This window comes from Sceloporus occidentalis, unplaced genomic scaffold (assembly GCF_023333645.1).
Source record: "Sceloporus occidentalis isolate IW3139 unplaced genomic scaffold, rSceOcc1.0.p SCAF_13, whole genome shotgun sequence".
Lineage (NCBI taxonomy): Eukaryota > Metazoa > Chordata > Lepidosauria > Squamata > Phrynosomatidae > Sceloporus > Sceloporus occidentalis.
In genome coordinates, this window is record NW_028316993.1 from 3,374,432 (window position 1) to 3,393,231 (window position 18,800).

At 45.9% G+C, this 18,800-nt stretch overlaps 2 protein-coding genes and 1 long non-coding RNA gene across 3 annotated transcripts in view; 1 reads left to right on the forward strand and 2 right to left on the reverse strand.

Annotated features, from left to right (window-relative positions):
* Window positions 1–1,490, reverse strand: part of NOVA2 (NOVA alternative splicing regulator 2) — a 40,457-nt gene extending 38,967 nt beyond the window's left edge. The window contains exon 1 of the mRNA XM_089478164.1: window positions 1,152–1,490. Within this exon, the coding sequence (XP_089334290.1) occupies window positions 1,152–1,431 (280 nt within the window). The 5' untranslated portion in view covers window positions 1,432–1,490. The remainder of the gene's footprint in view (window positions 1–1,151) is intronic.
* Window positions 1,491–2,883: 1,393 nt separating this feature from the next.
* Window positions 2,884–15,912, reverse strand: LOC149304587 (uncharacterized). The gene is made up of 4 exons (XR_016271802.1): window positions 15,416–15,912; window positions 6,197–6,318; window positions 4,672–4,777; window positions 2,884–3,002 (listed from the first exon to the last, which is right to left on the reverse strand). It is a non-coding gene; the product is annotated as an uncharacterized LOC149304587 (long non-coding RNA).
* MYPOP (Myb related transcription factor, partner of profilin) lies at window positions 11,539–15,422 on the forward strand. Its single transcript, XM_089478167.1, has 2 exons — window positions 11,539–12,412; window positions 14,483–15,422. Exons 1-2 carry the CDS (start codon window positions 11,950–11,952, stop codon window positions 15,139–15,141), a joined length of 1,122 nt encoding a protein of 373 aa, XP_089334293.1. The 5' UTR covers window positions 11,539–11,949; the 3' UTR covers window positions 15,142–15,422.
* Window positions 15,913–18,800: the final 2,888 nt, after the last annotated feature.

Consider the following 18,800-nt stretch of genomic DNA (forward strand, 5'->3'; position numbering starts at 1 on the left):
TCCTCCACAAAGAACATGTCACTTTCCAGCATCCTCCATAACCTTCCTCCAGTCCCCTTCTTCCTCCACAACCCTCAAAATACCACCCTCCACCTTCCACTGGCCTTTCGCTGGCAAGCAAAAACATTTCTATTCAAGAAAGCTTTTTTAAAATCAAGCAAGCCTGGTTTTCTTTGGGGGAGAGGGTTGGTTTGGATTATGTTTTAACTTTTGTATGTTTCACATTTTGATTTTTGAGTGTTTAATGAGGTTATTTTAATTGTTTTCTAAAATGTTGTTTTAATGTGTTTTTGTATTGCAAGCCGCCTTGGGTCCCTTTTGGGGAGAAAGACGAGGTAGAAATAAAATAAAGAAATAAATCTGCCATAGCCTTTCTCCAGATCCCCCCAATCATTTCCCAACACCCACCATAACCTTCTTCCATGCTTGTCTTCCTCCACACACCCTAAAAATACCACTTTCCAGCATCCATCATAACCTTGTTCCAGTCTGTCTTCCTCTATACACCCCCAAAAATCCCTGTCCAGCATCTACCTAGCCTTTCTCCAGATCTCTCCCAAAACATTACTTTCCAGCATCCTCCATTCCTGCCTTCCTTCACATCCCCCCAAAGAAAACAATGCCATTCCAACATCCCTCATAACCTTGTTCCAGTCGGTCTGTCTTCCTCCACACCCCAAAAACCATCACTTTCCAGGACCCTCCTAGCCTTTCTCCAGATCTTCCCCCTCCCAAAATCACTTCCCATCACCCTATCACCTTTCTCCAGGTGCTCCCCACAAAGAAAGCATCACTTTCCAGCATCCCCCATATAAGCCTTGCTCCACTGTCTTCCTTCCACTATAGCCTTTCTCCAGATCCCCCCCATGAGAATAATGCCACTTCCCAGCATCCCCCCCAACCTTTCTCCATCCCTGCCTTCCTTCACATCCCCCCAAAGACAATGCCGCTTTCCAGCATCCCCTCCAACCCTTGGTCCAGTCTGTCTTCCTCCACACCCCAAAAGATGTCCTTGTCCAGCATCTGCCTAGCTAGCCTTTCCCCAGAGAAGCCTGCCTGCCTGCCTGCCTGCCTGCCTTCCTTCCTTCCTTCCTTCCTTCCTTCCTTCCTTCCTTCCTTCCTTCCTTCCTTCCTTCCCTCGGCTGACCCACCTCCGGTGTTGCTCCTCTTGGTGCTACTGGCTTCGGTGGGGGTCTCCAGGGGCCTCTTCCTGGAGTCGGGGGGCTCGGCCTCCATGTGGGGGGCCTGGGCGGGGGCCTGCTGGCTCTGATGCTGATGGTGCTGATGCTGCTGGGCCGAGGGCCCGCTCTGCTGCTGCTGCTGCTGCTGCTGCTGGGGGCTCTGCTGCTGCTGTTGCTGCTGCTGCGGGGGCCCCGGAGGGAAGAGGCCGTTCTGGTGGAGGGAGCCGCCGCCGCCTGCCATCATCTTCATGCCCGGGAGGAGCACTGCCCCCCGGCGGGACCCACCGCCACGCTCAGCCTCCTCCTCCTCCTCCTCCTCCTCCTCCTCCAGCAGCAGCAAGGCAAGGCAAGGCAAGGCAAGGAGGATGCGCAGGGACCGCTCGAGCCTGGACGCTGGACCTTAGGCTCTAGTCTCTCCAGCCCTCCTCCTCCTCCTCTCCATCCCAGGAAAGGAAGGACAGCCCCTGCCCCCCCCAAACCCCAAGAGGGAAGAAGAAGGGGGAAAGGGCTCACCCCCAGCAAAGAGGTGGAGAAGGAGGGAAGGGGGAAGAGCAGGAGGAGGAGAGAAAGAGAGATGAGAGAGGGGGAGAAAAAGAGAAGGAGAGAGAGAGAGAGAGATGGATGGATAGATAGAGAAGAAGGAGAGAGAGGGAGAAAGAGGAGAGATGGAGGGAGAAAGAGGAGGAGGAAAGATAGAGGAGACGGAGGAGAGAGAGAGAGAAGGAGGAGGAGGATAAAGAAAGAGGAGTAGGGAGCAAAGGGGGAAAGATGCTGCTCCAACTTCGGAGGAGGGTCAGCTTTTAAAGCCAGCAGGGTCTGGGGAGGGGAGCTGGGGAAGAAAGGGCTGGGCTGGGGCATAGGGTCTGGGGGCTGCCAGGGGGCATGATGGAGGCTAGAGGGGGGGAAGAGAAAAAGTGGGGACCCAGCAGCACCCGAGAGGCTCGAGGGGGGGATGGAGGGGGGGGGATGAAGCAAGCAAGCTGGAGCCGGCCAGAGAAGGCTTCCTCTTCACTCACAGCATCCTTCTTTGAGGCTGCCCTGGGTGGCAATGGAGCCAGGAGGAGCCCAGCCCAGTCCCCCACTCTTGGAAAAGAGAGAGAGAGAGAGACCCACCTCCCTCTTCCTCCTCCTCCTCCTCCTCCCCTGGCAGGAGCAAGGCCAAACTGACAAGGGAAAGAGAGAGAGAGAGAGACTGAGAGAGAGAAGCTCTTCTTTGCCTTGGGGGCTTGGCAGGGCTGGGAGGAGGAAGGAGAGGCAGCTGGGAGCTGTGGGGCAGGGAGGGAGGGCAGAGGGGATGGGGGATGGCTGGAAGGGGGCTGGGACACACACAGACCCTGCTTTCCACAGGGAGAACTGCAAGGCAGGAAGAAGGAATGCATAGGTATAGGATGGGGGGGGGGGGGGACACCTGGCTGAACAAGACAACATGTTATGCATCTGAGGAAGTAGACTGAAAGCTCATGCCACCAACTTCTTTCTTTCAGTTACAGCCTCACAGGAGCTACAAGATCTCTCTACGGACCAAGACGACAGGTGAAAGGGACTTAGGAGTCCTAGTGGACTAAAAGTTGAACATGGCTCAATAGTGTGATGCAGCAGCTGCAAAAGCCCATGCAATTCTAGGCTGCATCAATAGACGGATAGTGTCAGACCAGAAGTAATGGTGCCACTCTATTCTGCTTTGGTCAGGCCTCACCTGGAATATTCCTGTGTCCAGTTCTGGAGAAGCTGGAGCGTGTCCAGAGGAGGGTCACCAAAATGGTGAAGGGTCTGGAAACCAGGTCTTATGATGAGAGACTTAGGGAGCTGGCTACATTCAGCCTGGAAAAGAGAAGGTTAGGTGATATGATAGCCCTGTTTAAATATCTAAAGGGATGTCATGTTGAGGATGGAGCAGAAAGCTTCTTTTCTGCTGCTCCACACTAGGACCTGGACCAATGGGTTCAAACTATAGGAAAAGAGATTCCACCTCAACATTAGGTAGAACTTCCTGAGGCTAAGGGCTGTTTGACACTGAAAGACACTCCCTCAGAGAGTGATGGAGTCTTCTTCTTTGGAGGTTTTTAAACAGAGTCTGGATGGCCGTCTGTCAGGGGTGCTTGGATTGTGAGTTCCTGCATGGCAGGGGATTGGACTGGGTGGCCCTTGGGGTCCCTTCCAACTCTACATCCTTCCATCCCTTACCTGACTACTCCTCCATAGTGGTCTTCCTGCCACCAGGGCATCTCCTCAATCCTCATCCTATTCTGGACACATTGATCTTGTTCAGTTTGGGAAGCTAAGCAGGCTGAAATTCCGGTTAGGACTTGGGAGGGAAACTGCCAGGGAATTCCTGTCTTTGGGTGGGTGTTGTGTGCCTTCAGGTCCTTTCCAGCTTTTATTTTTGTTGTTGGTTTTGTGCCTTTCTGACTTATGGCAATCCAAAGACAACCCAACCATAGGGCTTTCTTGGTAAAATTTGTTCAGAGGGGGTTTGCCATTGCCATCCCCTGAGGCTGAGAGAGTGTGAGTTGCCCAAGGTCACCCAGTGGGTTTCATGGCTGAATGGGGATTCAAACCCTGGTCTCCAGAGTCTTACTCCAACACTCAAACCACTATGCCACGCTGGCTCTCCATTTCCAACTTATGGCGACCCTTAAAGCAAAACCTAGTCCTAGTCCAGTGCTCAAACCACTCCACCGCACTGGTTCTCAAGCTACCTAGGCTTCCACAATTTCTCCACTATTTTAAGGATCTATTCATCCAGGGGCCCAAGGGCCTTAAACCAGAGTGTCCCTTACAACATAGCAATAACATAGTTTGACAATAGTGCCACCTGCTGACTTGCTGAAACATAAGGATACTTTTGCACATCCTCAAATACTTGTTTTGAAAAGGATGGGAAGCTAATAAATTTGACACGCCACAATTCCTGTAGGATTTCATAGGAATATAGATAGGGTTGTGATATGGCAACAAGACGTGAAGTTATGGTTAAAAAGAATCTCTTCAAAGTTTGTGAGTGGTCCTTAACACATTTTGCAAGACTGATGGGTTACAAAATGACATTGCCCCATAAAAAGGGTAAAATTTATGCACAGAAGTATAGTTTCCTGCACATAAAATGGTGCTTTGTGCATGTACGAATTTTGCACAGCACAAGTCCCCAAAGGTGAATATTTTTGCCAGTCCAGGATTCTTCTCATTAACATTTATCAACACTCAAGAAACCTATTGTCTGACAATGTCTTGAATATTGTAAAAAATAGCCTCTGTCACAGCCTAGCCAGTGCTACTTAAAGCCTACTATGATCTCTTTTTTAAAAATAAAATTACCAGCTTGGTAGAAGTAGGGAATGCTGTGACTGTAGAGTATTTTGATTTCAATGAGGCCTTTGACACGGTCCCCCCATGATATTCTTACAAACAAGCTAGTAAAATGTGAACTAGACAATGCAACCATCAGTTAATGGGTTAATTGGTTAAACAATTTAACCCAAAGGGTACTCACCAATGTCTCCTCGTCTTCATCCTGGAGAGAAGTGACCAGCAGAGTGCCACAAGCTTCTGTCCTGGGCCCAGTGTTATTCAGCATCTTTATCCTTCCTTCATCTTTACTTGGATGAAAGAACAGAAGGTGTGCTTACCAAATTTGCAGATTTTTAGATCCTTCACCAAATTAGGAAAAGTAGTTAATAACCCAGAGGACAGGATCAAAATTCAAAATGACCACAATAGATTAGAAAGCTGGGCCAAAACTAACAAAACAAATTTAAACAGGGAGAAATGCAAAGTACTACACTTAGGCAGAAAAAAAAATTAAATGCACAGATATAAGATGGGAAACACCTGGCTTGAAAACAGTAGATGTGAAAGGGATCTAGGAATCCTAGTAGACCACAAGTTGAGCATGAGTCAACAGTGTGATGTGCCAGCTAAAAAAGCCAATGCAATTCTAGGGGGCATTAATAGCAGTATAGTATCTAGATCGAGGGAAGTAATAGTGCCACTCTATTCTGCTTTGGTCAAGCCTCACCCGAAATACTGTGTCCAGTTCTGGGCCCCACAATTCAATGTTGAAAAGCTGTAAAGTGTCCAGAGGAGGGTGACCAAAATGGTGAAAGGCCTGGAAACAGTAAAGCCCTATGAGGAGCAACTTAGGGAGCTGGGGATGTTTAGCCTAGAGAAGAGAAGGTGAAGAGGTGATAGGAGAGCCTGTTTGAATATTTGAAAGGCTGTCATTGTGAAGATGGAGCAAGTTTGTTTTCTGCAGCTCCAGAGACTAGGACATGGAGCAATGGATTCCACAGAAAAAGAGATTCCACCTCAACATTAGGATAAACCTCCTGACAGTAAGAGTTGTTTGACAGTGGAATACACTCCCTTTTCTCTGTCAGTAGTGCTTTGATGGTGTATTCCTGCATAGCAGGGGATTGGGCTTTATTACCTTTGGGGTCTCTTCCAATTCTATGATTCTATGATCAAGAAACTTTGACCAGGATAGAGTTTTGAAATGCAGATGCCAAACAGTAGAGACTATAGTGTGCTCATGGAGACACACTGCACCCACCTATGAGGCTCTAGCAATATAAATGTACTGTCTTTCCATCTGCAGCTACATTTATACTTTGCTTGTCACACTGAAGGTCATTTTGCAAGCCTGCCATCTCCATCAGTTGAATTCTCTCTCTCTTTCTCTCTTTTCCTCGCTCTGTAGATTCTGTCTCCCACATGAGCACAAAAATAAATGAACTGATTTCCTGAGGAGCTCAGCATCTTGTTAAACGGAGCCTGAAAAGAGATTGCTGAGCTGTTTTGAAAATCCTGGCTGGCGATAAAATTTGGCCCCGATTCTGCTAAGGGTATTGGACTTTTCCAGTACAGTAAGCCAGGCAGCTGGTAGACCCAAGTCCTGGCTGCCACTGACCTGCAAGATCTTTTTTAGAATATTATTATAACCTTGGGGTGACAGGATCCACATTCATTCTACCTTTTGATTCCTGTTCTTTCTTTACCTGTTCTCATGCAGTACCTACTTTTATTCTTCTCCTCCTTTTATCTTCTCTTTCGTCTTCTCTTTTTCCCAGTTTGCATGCCTGAGAGCAGGACTTGCCTCTCTTTTGGGAAGATGTGACCCACTTTGGGAAACAATAATTATCTGAAAAAAACAGGATAAATATCCAATAAACTTAACAGATCTTTTCTAATGCCTCTCTGAAGGTAGAACTGTGAATGTGTTCATACAGCCAGGCTCCCGGTTATAAATGTTTGATAGCCCTGGAGCATGTCCAGAGGAGGGTGGCCAAAATGGTGAAAGATCTAGAAACTATGACCTCTGAAGACTTAGGGAGCTGGGTATGTTTAGCCTGGAGAAGAGAGGGTTAAGAGGTGATATGATAGCCCTGTTTAAATACTTGAAGGGGTGTCACTGGGGATGGAGCAACTTTCTTTTCTGCTGCTCCAGAGACTAGGACCTGGAGCAGTGGGTGAAAACTACAGGAAAAGAGATTCTCCCTGAACATTAGGAAGACCTTCCTGACAGCAAGAGCTATTTGGCAATGGAACACATTCCCTCAGACAGTGATGGAGTCTCCTTCTTTGGATATTTTTCTCCAAATCTCTTTGGAGATTTTCAGCCTTCCATCCTTTCGTAGGTCGGTAAAATGAGTCCCCAGTTTGTTGGGGGCAATTGGCTTACATATTGTAAACCACTTAGTTCACTACGAAGTGGTATAGAAATGTAAGTGCTATTTCTATTGCTGTTACTAAACAGAGGCTGGGTGGCCATCTGTCAGGGGTGCTTTGATTCTGTATTCCTACATAGCAAGGGGTTGGACTGGATGACCCTTGAGGTCTCCTCCAACTCTATGATTCAACGGTTCTTTGATTCCATGTTTACAGTTAGAACCAATTTCTCTGCCTCGGTTCTCCCAGCCTGTAGAATGGGTGCAAATTGCAAGGAATTAAAAATAAAGGAAGAGCCGTTAAAAAATGATCAATATGTGTTCTGGAGAAAATGAGAAGAAATGCATGTTCTCTTTGGCCATCTCTGCTTCTCAGTTGAGCTGGAGAAGGGGAGGGGGGCCTTGAAGAGACTGAGAAAAAGAGAGAGCTTTGAGCAGATGGGCTTTGGCGAGGCCTTTTCATCCGGCAGCCTTTGGCTGGCTCAATAGCGGAGCAGGCCGAGGGGGAAGGGAAATGGCAAGTCAGCCGAGCACAGCTCTTGAATGCTAAACGGCTGGGCCATTGTGTCAGCTGGCCCATCTGTCTGTCCTTTCCCCACTTGCCTATTGTCCAAGGATGACACATCTGGACTCTGTGCAACCCTTTCACCCCCTCCTCCTGCCCAGACTCCACAGCCTCCAGTCCCTTACTGGGATGCTGGAGTCCCTTCGACCATTGCCCCTGCTGCTAAACTGGTCCCCCAGTCCACAAAGGTTGGCTTCCCCATCATCACCCAGTTGTCTTTACTCAACACCGTTTAATAAGGATGGTGGTTCCCTTGAGAAAGGATGGTGGAAAGAATGCAATCACAAACTATTGGGGGGGAAAGAATGGAAATCATGAACACTAGAACCATGAGATCTAAACAGAACTATCTCTTTCTGAAATCAGAAGTGTAAATTAGACAATGTAGATTATGTGAGACAGAGAGTTTAAAGTGATCTAAACGACAGAAAATACACACACACACACACACACACACACACACAGCAAAAATAATGTTAATCTATGCAAAATAAGAAAATGCTAGGCGACGGAGAAATATGCATACTATGGGTTAAAGGGAACTTATTGATATGATTATGTATATTCAGAAGACATCAATCATTGTTGAAATTTAAATAGGCTTTTGCATACTGATACAGTGGGCCCTTGGTATCTGCTGGGATTTGGTTCCAGGACACACACACACACACACACACACACACACGCTATTAAACACAATGGAAGTTAAATGGTGTCCCTTACATCAAGTGGCAAAAATCAAGCTTTGCTTTTTTGAACTTATCTATGCTTTTGAATACTTTCAAGCTGTGGGTGCTTACATCCATGGATAAAGATTTTGTGGATATGTCGGGCTGGCTGTATATAACCAAAATCAATGAATATTTGTTTATTTATGATTTTATATCACTTCATGTATTCTTTTTAAAAATATATTTGGGGGAAAAGAAAAAGAAAGGGCGGTAGTTCATGCATTCTTCGCCAAGTGTATACGATGGCTCAGAAATTCAGTTACCTCCATTAGCACTTTTCAAACCCACCGACAGAAAAAAAGGCAAACACCCCACTGGAAAATTAATTGCTACTCTAGAGGAAAAGCTTCCCCCCTGCTGTCACTGACCCATTTCATAGACTACAACATCCATACTGTCCTTAAGGAAAAAGGGACTAACGTGAAGGCATCTGCTCCCTCTCGTGGTCAGCAATGGAGCGCACCAGGATTTCGAACTCAATTCTCCAGCCCTGGCAGCATTCAAGCATGATCAAACTAAGCCTTGGCACATAAACAAGGTGTCTTTTGTGGCACTTTTAAGACTTCACAGATTTATTTTAGACTAAACCTGCTAGTCTCAGAAGGTGCTACAAAGGTGTTTCTTGGTATACTGGGGCAGACAAATACAATTGCTCTTTGGAGTAAGAGGAGACATTTATACACCTTTCAAGCATCCTTTCAAACATTATTTTAGCAACCTTTCAACATTCCCTTGCGGGAGAATTCAGAGACATAGGGTGCATCTACACTGTAGAAATAATGCCCTTTGACACTTCTTTACGTGCTGCAGCTGCATCCTATGGAATAGTGGGATATGTAGCTTCACAAGGTCTTCAGCCTTCTCTGCCAAAAAAGGCTGGTGCCTCATCAAACTATAAGTCCCTGGATTCTGTAGAATGGTGCCATGGAAGTTAAAGTGGTGTCAAACTGCATTATTTCAACAGTAGATGCACCCATAGCCATGTTAGTCTGGACTATCGGTATGCAAAGGGATCTTGTGCACCTTTGAGACAAAATCCTTTTGTATTCCAACATTCCTGTAAATATCTCCGCTATCTTGCGGATGAAAAACTGGGCTGGAGACAACGGTCCAAAACACACTGCAGCATTAATCCCATTTGAGACTGCTTTAACTGCTGGCTCAATGCTAGGGAATCCAGGGAATTGTAGCCTATTGTGGCACAAGAGCTCTTTGATAGAGAAAGCTAAATGGATCACAAAACTACAGTTCCCAAAATTCACTAGCACTGAGCCAGGCCAGTTAAATTGGTCTCAAACTGGTTTATTTCTGCAGTGTGTTTTGGATCAATGCTGCCAATTAATGGCTTGATCTGGAGAAGCTGTTTGTGTCTGAGGTATGATTTGAATTAGGTTCCTCACCATTTATTAGAGTTAGTGTGGTTGGAGTGGCAGACTCCAGGAGACCAGAGTTCGAATCCTCACTCAGCCATGGAAACCCTCTGGTTGACCTGGGCAAGTCACACTCTCTCAGCCTCAGAAGAAGGCAAATGACAAACCTCTTCGGAACAAGTCTTGCCAAGAGTTGAAGGAATCTAGGGGCAACTTTAATTAACTGACTTATTTTAAGCATATCAATATATTCATCTTGGTTTTGTTTTTTAAACTAATGGTTTTAATAAAGGATTTTGTATGTATTCCATTTAAATAATGAAAATTGATCTGTCTTCTTCACATTTGACAGTATTTTTTTTTTAATTTTAATCTTGCCTGCATTTCTAAGGCACATACTTTCTTCCACATTTCATTTAAAGTCTTGCCATTAATCTCAATCGTTATTTTAATTTTAATTTCCAGGCTTGCTTTTGTGTTTTTATTTTATTTCATGTGCTTATTTCCAGGCTTGCTTTTCTGCTGCCACCTGCTGAACATTCAGTCCCATAACACTGCAATGAATACAAATTTTGCATCAGAACTAGTCACTGCACTACTCACCTGCAAAGTAGGGCATTTGTCCAGCCTAGAAAGGTGGTTTAGGTAAGCATTCGAACTCTGGAATAGGTTACTCAAGAGTAACCTGAATTCCAAAAACAAGAGAAGCATATCTTTACTAAGTATCAGATACTGGGGGATAGAGAAGAGAAAGAAGACCATTTCTCCAATTTCTAGACAATCTGGATTCTTATCATTGGATACATAACAGTGGACCAGAAAATCCCACTGCTTTGATCCAGAAAGCCCATTCTTAGAAGAGGTAGCATACAATCCATAATGGTTAGAGAATGCCTGATCCATAGGAGTTTATCACACAAAGGAATCGGGGTTTTTTCCTGTGAATATCCAGGAAAAATCGCATAATTACACGAAACGATTTCACACATCGCACAAAACCCACCATTAAAGTCGTCACAAAGAAGCATTAACGCACATCTTTTTATTTTTGGGATTTCAGCAACAATACATTTCCAATATCACTTTATTTGTGCAATTGCGTGTGATAATCATTTGCGCAATTACTCGTCATTTTCGCTTAGTTTGCGGGATGCTTTAAATGCGCTTTAATCTCTCTTTAATGCCGAAATTAGCCCATGTGATAAACTCCTAGGAAGGGTTGGCTTCCAATCTTAGCTCAGAAACAAAGCTTACAGTTGGTCCTCCACATTTGCGGCTTTGACTTTTGAAGCTTTGATTATTCACGGATTTGATTAATATGTTCTCTCTAGCAATCTCTAGGTCCTCCAGCGCAACTCTGTGGTCAACTTTAACTAAAAGTCTCACTGAAGGACCTAAAGATTTCTCTTCTCTAGGCAGCTGTAGGCCCTCTGGCGCCCTGGAATTGCCTTCTTTGTCATGCTCAAAATGGAGGACATTTTGAAAGTCCTCCAGGACAGAAGGCTAAATGCAGGTCATGTCCTGGAAGGAGGATGTCTGGCCGCCCTGCATTGAAGAGACAAGAGAGGCCTCAAATTTTCAGTCCGACTCCTAGTCAAAGTCCAATCTAAGTCCAAAATGACTTTGGATTAACAACAAGAAATGCATGTGTTGTGTGCCTTCAAGTTATTTCCAGTTTATAGCAACCCTAAGGCAATGGAGCCAGTGTAGTGTAGTGGCTTGAGTGTTGGACTATGACTCTGGAGACCAGGGTTCGATTCCCCTGGGAGAAAGGCAGCATAGGAATTAAATGAAATGAACAAATGGAACAAAGGGGAGGCTGTGCGAGGCACAGGTGAGAAAGTGCACATGTCTATAACACAACAATGTGTTTGTGTTTGTGTGTTGCCTGGGGTATCCCTGTAAAAGAGGAAGCCTTGGGCGAATAGGCAAGGCAGGCTCCAGTTGCTGTGGCAACCAACCAGGCCGCTCTTTGGCTGGCAGGGACTAGTGCGGCTAAGCAGTGCGCATGACTGAAGAAGAGGAGGAGGAGGAAGCAAGAGCATCAGCACCCAGCAAGGATGCGCCAAAGCAGCTGAGCAAAAAGAAGAGCCTGAGAACGATAATGGGGTGACCTGGCAGGCTGGGGGGCAGGCAGTAGTGCTGCGGAGCCTCCTAGAGACCCCTCTGCCAAAGAAAAAGACTGGCAAAGTGCCCCTTCCCCTGCTTTGCCTGGTGCCACACTGTGCCAGGCTGGTACCATCAGGAGGAGGAAGCTGGCAGGCACCTGTCCAACAATGATGCCAGGAAGAGAGCATCTTTCTTGCTCCTTCAGGACCCAAACCTTTGCCACTGCCCTCTCCTGCATGGCGGAGATGCCCACTGCAGGGTGCCAGGAAGTGTAAGACACTCTTGCAACTGCTGAAATTGGCACCAGAGGAGAAGAAAGGCAAGCCCGGGATGTCTGGAGACAACGAAGAGATCACCCGCCTTCGCAAGCCACGTTTCTCCTATGAGGAGAACCAGATCCTGATCCAAGAAGTGCGTGCCAATTATGCCAAGCTCTACGGCACCCAGAGCCGCCGGGTGACAGTGGCCGAGCGCCGGCGGGTCTGGGAGGGCATTGCCACCAAGATCAACAGCATCACCAGCTGGAAGCGGACTGGCCAGGAGGTCCAGAAGCGATGGAATGACTTCAAGCGGCGCACCAAGGAGAAATTGGCACGGGTGCCCCATTCAACCCAAGGGGCTGGCACTGCCTGTGACGAGAGCTTCTCAGCAGAGGAAGAGACCATCTTTGCCATCCTGGGGCCTGGCGTGATGATGGGCGCAGCAGGTGCCGGGGCAGAACCTGGGGCCTGCCAGAACACTACGCCAAGGTTTGCTGCTCATAGTTACCGCCTGGCAGTGGAGCAGGGCACAGGTGGGTGCTGTTGAGGAGGGCAGGTGGGTGGATTCACTCATTGGCAGCATTCTCCAATGTGGGCTAATGGGCAGGTGGTGTGCCGCGGTGGCAGCTGTGAGATTGGCAATTTCGATGCCAGCTGAAGAAATATGATTTGTGTGGGACAGAACAGTGCGGTGTTGGAACCACTCACCAAAGTGCCGCCTCCACATGGAGGCATTTTTATAGATGCGGTAAAACCATGGGAACGTTGTGTCATTCTTTGAAAATGTTTCTTTATCAGACGATGGATTAATAAACCCCACGTCCCATCCAACTGGTACAGATGTCTGAGTGACACGGTGCACCTGCACAATGCATTGCTAGGTGCATTATTACCTTCCCTGAGGCTGAGAAAGTGTGACCATCCCGGGTTTTTTTCTTTCTTTCTTCTAATCAGCAGGAGACAGGAGGGTTACAAAACATCCCAGAAACCACATTTTCTAATGCCACATGTCACTCAGTGGCCAAGGGAAAGCACTCCTATGCATGCTCAGAAGTACATTGTACTCTGAGAATGGCCTGTGGCAGAGGAGAGAATCTGTTGTTGAATTGTATCTCCCAGCAGCCCTAGTTAAAGATGAAAATAAAGATAAAGATGAAGAATGCTGAGAGCTGCAATCCAGCAAGATCTCGGGGACCCAATGTTTGCTATCCTAGCCTATGTCATCCAACTGACTTGAAGATGGAGCTGTAGGGGGCCAAAATTAAGAAATCTCCCCTCCTAGGAAAAAATCCAATTTAGAAATACACCTTGGGCATCCAAAGGAAAGGGCCAGCCAAAGTTGAGCACAGCAAATTGAAGACATATTGGTATCAACCGTTTTTGATATCTCGCCCTCTTGCAATGCTAAAAAATTGGGGTCTGAAGGAAAGATTCATTTGGAAGGCTCAATATCCTCATTTTGTGCCCCCCTTCCCAAAAGCTGCACCTTGAGAATGGAGCCCTGAAGGAATGCTATTTTTAACTTCACATTCTCACCCACGCTCTATGGATCCCTGCGCCTGAGCTCAAATGAAGCGGAGGGAGTAATTTTGGCATCACACAAGAAGAGAAGAAGGGCAGCGGTGGTGAAGGCCACCCTAAGATGTCATTTTTGGTGACAGTTTTGCTGTTTGTCATCAAATTGACTTTGACTATCCTACAGAGTTCTGGGATATGTAGTTTCATGAAGCACCAGAACTCTCTGACAGATCAGACTGAATATTTCACCATGTTGGTGTATACTACAAATACCAGGATTGTGTAGGATAGAATCGTGGCAGTTAAAGTAGCTTCAAGCTGCTTTAACTCTGCAGTGTGGATGCACAGCTAGTCTTAGGATTTCTTGACTTTTTTGTAGCTTTTTTGTAGCAGCTATAAATAATTAGAGCACTTATTAATTGCTGATAGTTTGAACAACAAGCTAGGAACAACTGGAGTTTGATACTTAATGCATAATACTTAACGCCATCACTGGGGTTGTGAGTTCAGGAGTTTCCCAGGCCCTGAGGTTTCCAGACCAAAACCAGAAACCTAGGGATGGCCCCTGATGATGTAAATCAGGGTGCATCTACACTGTAGAAATAATGCAGTTTGGATTTCTCAAGAGGTCTTAATGCTTTTGCATCGGGAAAACTTTAGGTAGGGTAGAAGGAGCCAGCCTAGCTGTACTTGAACCCTTCTCTGGGTAGAATAGTGTAAGGTGGGAGCTTAGTCCATCCAGGAGCACCCAAAAGAAGCACTGACCCCCCTCTATTCCCTCATCCATTCAGCCTTTAGAGTAAGCAGAAACAGTTATGCCTGCTAGGATTTTATAAGCTATTTGGAATTGTTTTCTTTTTCTTTGTCCTTTACATCCTTTGTTACAGGCCCCTAAGTTTTTCCCTCTACTTATCCACGGGTCATATCAAAATCCATAATTTTGACCCCAAAACCTGCCCTTGACTTGTACATGAGGTCGACTTACAGTCAAGTATATATGGTAGGCTGATGGGGGGAAATGTCCCCTGGGAAGTGGGTCTCCAAGGGTCAGCATGGTCATTCTCCTCTCTTCCTCCCTCTATCAGATCTGCCAACTAGAGGCAACACATCATGCAGCCCAGAGACTTCTGCCCACCAGCCTTCTTGTTGCACTTTAGATGGGGGCTTCTTGCGACCCAAGGAACGTGACTCACCAGTGCCTCCATCAGCCCAGCCTGCATCATTACAGATAGTCCACCTGGCACCATCTCCAGCCAGCTTGGGTTGTAGGTCACATCTTGAACACTCCCCCACTCCGTGCCCATCCACATCACCACCCCTGCGGCGCCGAAGGACCCGCCTCGACCCACCCAGCTATGAGCCCCCTCTGGATTTTCTGCAGGCTCAGAGGGAGACGGCTGAAGCCATTCGTGAGCTGACCTACACCTTGCGGCAAGGTCTGGAGCGCCTCACTGATATGGTGGCCGCCTTGTTGCCCCTAATTCCGGCCCAGACAGAACACCAGGAGAGGATCTGTACCCTGGAGACCCCTCTTTCTGGAGAGACTCTGCCTCCTCGAGATAACTTTGCTGCCAAGCTGGAACCGTCCTCAGAGCAGGGGGAGACTGAGGCCAGGCTCCCTCTGCAAGAAGAAGGGCAGGCTGTGCCCGAAACAGAGCCATTCTCAAGCAGGCCTCCTCTACCCCAGAAGCGGAGGAAAGGGATCCCCACTCGCAAGCGTAGAGGACGTTGGAAGAACCTGTGAGCCTTGGGTGGGGGGCATGGTCTTAATGACTTCTCTTTAGACCTTGTCCCGAAAGAGATCCCGTTCCCACAGCCATTCTGTGGATGATGCAAGTTGGAACTCTTTCCAAAACACACTCCTGCTGTCCCCACCTGTGCTTATGGCCAGAGCTTGGGAAAGGAACCTTTGAGGACAATGACTCCCAGAATCCCCCAGTCATCATTCAAAAAAGTTGCTTTTCCAGGCTCTGGTTATTGCTAAAAAGGCTGCCACATGTACGCAGTTCATTGCTCACCAAACACAGCTCCCTGCTCCTTGCTTGTGGGTTTGGCACTCTCAGGATCGCAGCCAAACCAAAAGGCTTCAATCGCATTCCCCACTGGACTGCCACCTCCAGCCTGCCAGGTCCTCACAATTTGTGCTGATCTCGTTTTTTAAAATCCTGGACTTGAAAGGCAACCAAATAGCTGCAGGAAAAGAAAAAAGAGGAAAGTTCAGTGAGAAGTCAGACAAGCTCTTCTGTCAACCCTATAGCTCTGGCAATATCACCCTGATCCCATTAGCCTTCCCTACCCAAACATATTCGATCTTGTATGCAAAGGGATCTTGTAGCACTTTTGAGACCAACTGAAGGAAAGAAATTGGTAGCATGAGCTTTTGTAGACTTGAAGTAGACTTTGGAGAACCCACTCGAAAACATGCATCTGAGGAACTAGGCTCAAGTCTACAAAAGCTCATGCTGCCTACTTCTTTCAGTTGGCCTCAAAGGTGCTACAAGAACAAGATCCATTTGCATACAGTGGACCTTTGTTATACGCTGGGGTTTGGTTCCAAGATCCCCGTGTATAACAAAATCCGTGTATACTTAAGTCCCATTAAGTATAATGACATAGCAAAATGGTGTCCCTAATAAAAAATGGAACATCAAGGTAAATTTATACTTTTTTGGAACATTTTCAAACCATGTATGCTTGAATCCGTGTATAAAAAATCCGTGTATAAGAAGGGCCGACTGTACTGATTTTCCAGTCTAACAAGGCTATATCTTTGAATGCTAGATTTTGGTGAGCGTGGGGTAACCTGACCAACTTCCAGTCCTACAAAGATGCTCTCCTTCAGCCTGTCTGAAACCCATTCTTGCAAAGCCCCCAAACCAGCTGAAAACCAGCTCCTGGGAAGCCATAGTTGGAGAAACAGGGACAAGGCAAGGCATGCAGTCTGTTAATCCCACAGACAACAATAACCGCCTCACATGAACACCGTTTTAGCGATATGCTGATGCTCCTTACTTCACTAAATCCCATCCTGGTGGAAACTCTCAATAAAGTATTTTTCATACTAGTTCTCCCTCGTATTTGTAGACTCTTGGGGGGAAAAAGAGATGTTAACAGTTGTAGAGAAACAATTTGCATATGAACACATGATGAGCTATCTTGGAGACGGGACCCAAATCTAAACACAACATTCATTGATGTTTCCTATATACCTTATACACTGGGCACTTGTTATCTGCTAGAGCTTGGTTCCAGAACCCCCTGTAGATACCAAAATCCCATTATGTACAATGGGGTAGTAAAATGGTGAGAGTCAGAATGGTGCAGTGGTTTGAGCATTGGACAATGACTCTGGGTTCAAATCCCAACTCAGCTATGTAAACTCACTGGGTGACGTTGGGCAAGGCACACTCTCTTAGCCTCAAGAGGATGGCAAGGGCAGAAAGCCCCTCTAAACAAAGCCTGCCCAAAAAAACCCATGGATCGCCATAGGTCAGAGACAAAAGCGCAACACAACAAAATAAAATGGCCTCCCTTACCTAAAATAGCAAAATCAAGGTTTGCTTTTTTGGAATTGATGTATCTTGGGAATATTGTAACTTGGAAATGAAGGCACCCAAAACAAAATGGAGTCTCTTACCTAAAAGAGGAAAACCAGTTTGCTTTTGGGAATTTATATATTTTGAGAGTATTGTAAGTTGGAAATGAAAGCACACAGCAACAAAACAAAATGGTGTCCATTACCTAAAATAGCAAAACTCTCTTCCATACCAGCATTCTCTGAAGATGCCAAAGCCACAGATGCTGCTGGCGAAACGTCAGGAATAAAGAACAGGGCCACAGAGCCCCCAAAAACCCCACAAAAACTAGCAAAACCAAGGTTTGCTTTTGGGAATTTATATATTTTGGGGAATATTATAAGTCAGAAATGAAGACACACAACAGCAAAATAAAATGGTGTCCCTTGTTTAAAACAGGGGAAATCAAGGTTGGCTTTTTGGGATTTATATTATTTTGGGGGATATTTTCAAGCTGTATGTGGTTGAATCTGTGGATTGAAAAAGCCATGGATGGCAGAAGGCCTTCTTTATGCATGGCCTGAAGGCAATTTTATGCAATATATATATATATATATATATATTAATAATTTAATAATTTTGGGAACGAAACAAGGTTTGTGTGCATTGAACACTCTGAAAACAAGGGTGCCACTGTCTCCCAGGGGGAAAATGTTTTGGTTTTTGGAGTGTTTAGGAATTCTGGATAAAGGAAGGAAGTCTGTATTTTAATAATAATAATGATGATGATGATGATGATAATGATAATAATTTATTTTTCTCCTCCATTTGCCAATAACCCCCTTAAGACCTCCCTAAATCTGAACTATGATCTGTTGCAAGAACAGGAAAAGGAGGAGGCTATTTGCAGAAGAGAAAGAAGGTATTAATGAGGGCCGGAAGTGCGCAACAACATCCGGGCTTTCTCTGCGCTTTGCATTCTGGGAAGTGTAGTTTCTTCCCCATTACAGCCCAGAAGCTGTATTAACCCTTTAGGGTCACAAGAGCCTCTCCTTGAGGAGGAATTTAAGGTGGAACTTGTGAAGAAATAGTGCAGTTGTTGACTCTGCTTTAAGTGCCACAGCCCCATCCTACAGAAATCCTAGGATTTGCATCAACACTCCTTGTCAGAGAGGGCTGTAGATCCTGTGAAACTATAAATCCCAGCATCCTTAGTGAAACTACAAATCCCAGGATTCCATAGAATGGAGCTGCTCAGCTGCAGCACTTAAACATGGTGTCAAACTTGCACTATTTCTACAGTTTACTAGATGCACCCAAAGAGAATAAAATAAACAAAATGGAGGGACATGAAGGAGAAAGAGGGGGAAGATTTAAGGAATGCAGAGGATCCTGGGATTTGTTGTGGCCCCAGGGCTTTCTGACAGAGAAGGCTAAATCTCCCACAAAAACTACAAATCCCAGGATTCCATAGCATGCATGCAGCCATGACAGTTAAAGGTTTTCAATAAGGCCAAAGAGAATGGAAATGAGCTCTCTGACAGAGAAGGCAAATATCTCACCAAACTACAAATACTAGAATTCTATAGCATGGAGCCATGGCAGTTAAAGAGGCATAAAACTGCACTATTACACAAACACACACACACATTTTATACATATATAGTGTATTATATATATATATACACACACACACACCAAAAATGTGTAAATCTACAGCGCTATATAAATAAAGTATAATAATAAGAATAAACCTGGCTTTGTGTTTATGTGTGTGTGTGGGTGGGTCCATGTTGCTGTGTTTCCAGTCATTTCCAGTTTATGGCCACTCTGAGGTGACACTATCACAGTGTTTTCTTAGCAAAATTCATCCGGAGGGTTTTTTTGC

What these genes read in the sequence shown, in the direction of transcription:
- MYPOP (XM_089478167.1), top strand. Translation starts at nt 11,950, where the DNA reads ATGTCTGGAGACAACGAAGAGATCACCCGCCTTCGCAAGCCACGTTTC. An exon ending in GGCAGTGGAGCAGGGCACAG is followed by an intron (nt 12,413 to 14,482) that starts GTGGGTGCTGTT and finishes TCCCTCTATCAG; the next exon opens with ATCTGCCAACTAGAGGCAAC.